This window comes from Sinocyclocheilus grahami, unplaced genomic scaffold (assembly GCF_001515645.1).
Source record: "Sinocyclocheilus grahami isolate Dianchi unplaced genomic scaffold, SAMN03320097.WGS_v1.1 scaffold166.1, whole genome shotgun sequence".
In the NCBI taxonomy this organism is placed as follows: domain Eukaryota; kingdom Metazoa; phylum Chordata; class Actinopteri; order Cypriniformes; family Cyprinidae; genus Sinocyclocheilus; species Sinocyclocheilus grahami.
In genome coordinates this window covers 67,646-70,327 of record NW_015505345.1, presented here as the reverse complement: position 1 = coordinate 70,327, position 2,682 = coordinate 67,646, and the positions used below count along the sequence as shown (strand labels likewise).

The following is a 2,682-nucleotide window of genomic DNA, read 5'->3' as shown; positions in this document are numbered from 1 at the left end:
AAATGTTTTGCAGCCGTAAAGAACTTTTGCGGAAAGTTCGCTTTGGCAAGCCATTTCGAACTCCCAAAACGAACTTCATTTTGGCTGGATTTTGTTCGAATTGTGTTCGAATTGACGTCACATCAGTTCGTTCTTCGATTTCATGTGAAGTATATCGGGGTCTTTAGTATTTCACTGGTTTACAGTCCACAGCAATCCATGCAACAGAGTTGTCAACCTGCCTGATGTAGACCAATGGACCATTCGAACAGAACTTCAGACATTCCATCTGTGCTATTTGAAATCTCACTGTTTTTCAGCGTCTCACTCTGTGCACCATGTTTTTAATACAGTGTGTCAAGCAGTTCAACTTTGCAAAACATCAAGTTTACTGCATTCTGTTGCCATTTTGTTGTTTTCCATCCAACTGTTCTTTTTAAAGCAAGACTTTCTGGGTTAAAAACGTCGTCCATAAAATGCGTTGCACAAATTCGAACATCTGGGTTGTGCTGTTCTGTTGTAAATAAATCTTAACCAATGATTCCTAATTGCGTCTACTTCCAGAAGGCCAAATAAAGTGCTTTTGCTTTCGCACTGAAACACAGCGTCTCCCTGACATGGCTGCATCAACACTAACTGCGGTTACTGAAACCACGCCTTCTTTCTTTGCGTGCACGTTTGGGCAGCATTATGCTAATATTTCCACATAGTGACTTAGATATGTGGGGGCGTGTTAGAACGAGCCGTTTTAGGTAGGTGTGGCGGATTCTTAACTTTAATAAAGAATATCTCTTTGGATTTGAGACTTTAGTCTTTGCAACTTTACAGATCTTCTTTATGCACCAAGAGCTTGTAACACTCCAAAGAGAAAGGAAAATTTGAAATCGCATCATATGACCCCTTTAAAATCACAACACAGCTTTATTAGAAAAGACTGTTCCTTTTTGTAATGGCACTCTTATATTCTCAAATTAATTTACCAGCTAACTGTTCATAAGCTTTCAATTTTCTCTTCCTTATCCAGTTGTTAAGGAGAAATCCAGAGCGGCGCCTTGGCGCGGGGGAACGAGATGCAGAGGAAGTGAAGAGGCATCCGTTTTTCAGAGTAGGCCATCTGTTTAACCTTTTTTTTGTTGTTGTTTTTTGTTTGTTTTTTACTTTCAGATGTCACTGAAAATCTCCTTACCACACATTTGTTTATTCTTCCTCAGAGTATAGATTGGGCTGCACTGCTGGCAAAGAAGATCCGACCCCCATTTGTGCCGACCATCAAAGGCTGTGAAGATGTTAGTAACTTTGACGATGAATTCACCTCAGAGGCACCGATATTGACTCCACCTCGTGAGCCAAGGGTTCTGACAGTCAGCGAGCAGGAGATGTTTGCAGACTTTGACTATATCGCTGACTGGTGTTAACCCAGATCCTCATAAACCCTGTTCACACATACTCAACACTGAACCAACCGAACAACTCCCTCTCTGTAGGACACATTGGAAAATAAACTACTTTCCCTCTACGCTCTTATTGTGCCATTTAAAGGATTGGCAATAACCTGTTTTAAGAATCAAGAATGAAGTGGTTGAGTCTTGGAAGCTCAATGTGGTATCGTTTTATTGTCAGAGCACTTGGACACTGATTGGTGACCATTATAAACTTGTGAGGAATCAACAGGATCAACTGCAGCTTCCCTCTCCGTTTTCCACACATTTTTTCTGCTTTTAAAAGCAGAAATGTGCTTACTGTCTTCAGATTTTGGGATTTTCAACACACAACTGAAGAACTGAACCTGACCAAGTCATCAAATTGCAAATTCTTCACTCCATAATAGGAGCATCTTACAAGATGAGCGAGCTCAAAGAGAATTCTCTTGAATTATTTATTTTCTTGTATTCCCTCCAATGCCTTAAATTCTTTACAGGGCTTCCAAACAATAACTATGAGGTACAGAAAACCTACCAAAGCGTTCCTGCCAAATGTTCTTCTACCCATTTTATAAGGAATAAAAAAAACCTTGGCCAAGAGCACAGATAAATAAACTTGAATTTTATCAAGGCAAAATGAGAGAAAGCGGCAATTTAATTGATCTTTTGACAATTTCTTTTCATTTCTATAAAAGCATCCTTGTACTCTAATCATCAGAAGAAATGTAAGTTATAGTTTTATACTGTATTTTTAGAATATTAGCCATTTGGATCTGCTGTATGTTATGACAATGGTTGTACACATATATATGAATTGTAAAATTATCATTTTGGAGTGGGCAGCTCAAAGTTGAGAGCAATTCTGAACTTTTCACATGGAATGTAAAAATGTATATTCATGAAAAAAAATGAAAAAAAAGTATATTTTTGGCATGTGGTCATGCCAAACTGGCTGTATGTTTTATTAGTTGACATTTTTTTAAGAATATTTGTAGTCTGTATTAATTGATCTTTTGACAATTTCTTTTCATTTCTATAAAAGCATCCTTGTACTCTAATCATCAGAAGAAATGTAAGTTATAGTTTTATACTGTATTTTTAGAATATTAGCCATTTGGATCTGCTGTATGTTATGACAATGGTTGTACACATATATATGAATTGTAAAATTATCATTTTGGAGTGGGCAGCTCAAAGTTGAGAGCAATTCTGAACTTTTCACATGGAATGTAAAAATGTATATTCATGAAAAAAAAAAAAAAGTATATTTTTGGCATGTGGT

At 37.1% G+C, this 2,682-nt stretch overlaps 1 protein-coding gene across 1 annotated transcript in view; it reads left to right on the top strand.

The window, feature by feature from the left end:
• The window catches only part of LOC107593173 (serine/threonine-protein kinase N2-like), a 37,362-nt gene extending 34,989 nt beyond the window's left edge, over positions 1–2,373 (top strand). The window contains exons 16-17 of the mRNA XM_016282788.1: positions 978–1,084; positions 1,191–2,373. Of these exons, the coding sequence (XP_016138274.1) occupies positions 978–1,084; positions 1,191–1,394 (311 nt within the window). The 3' untranslated portion in view covers positions 1,395–2,373. The remainder of the gene's footprint in view (positions 1–977; positions 1,085–1,190) is intronic.
• The last annotated feature ends 309 nt before the right edge of the window (positions 2,374–2,682 follow it).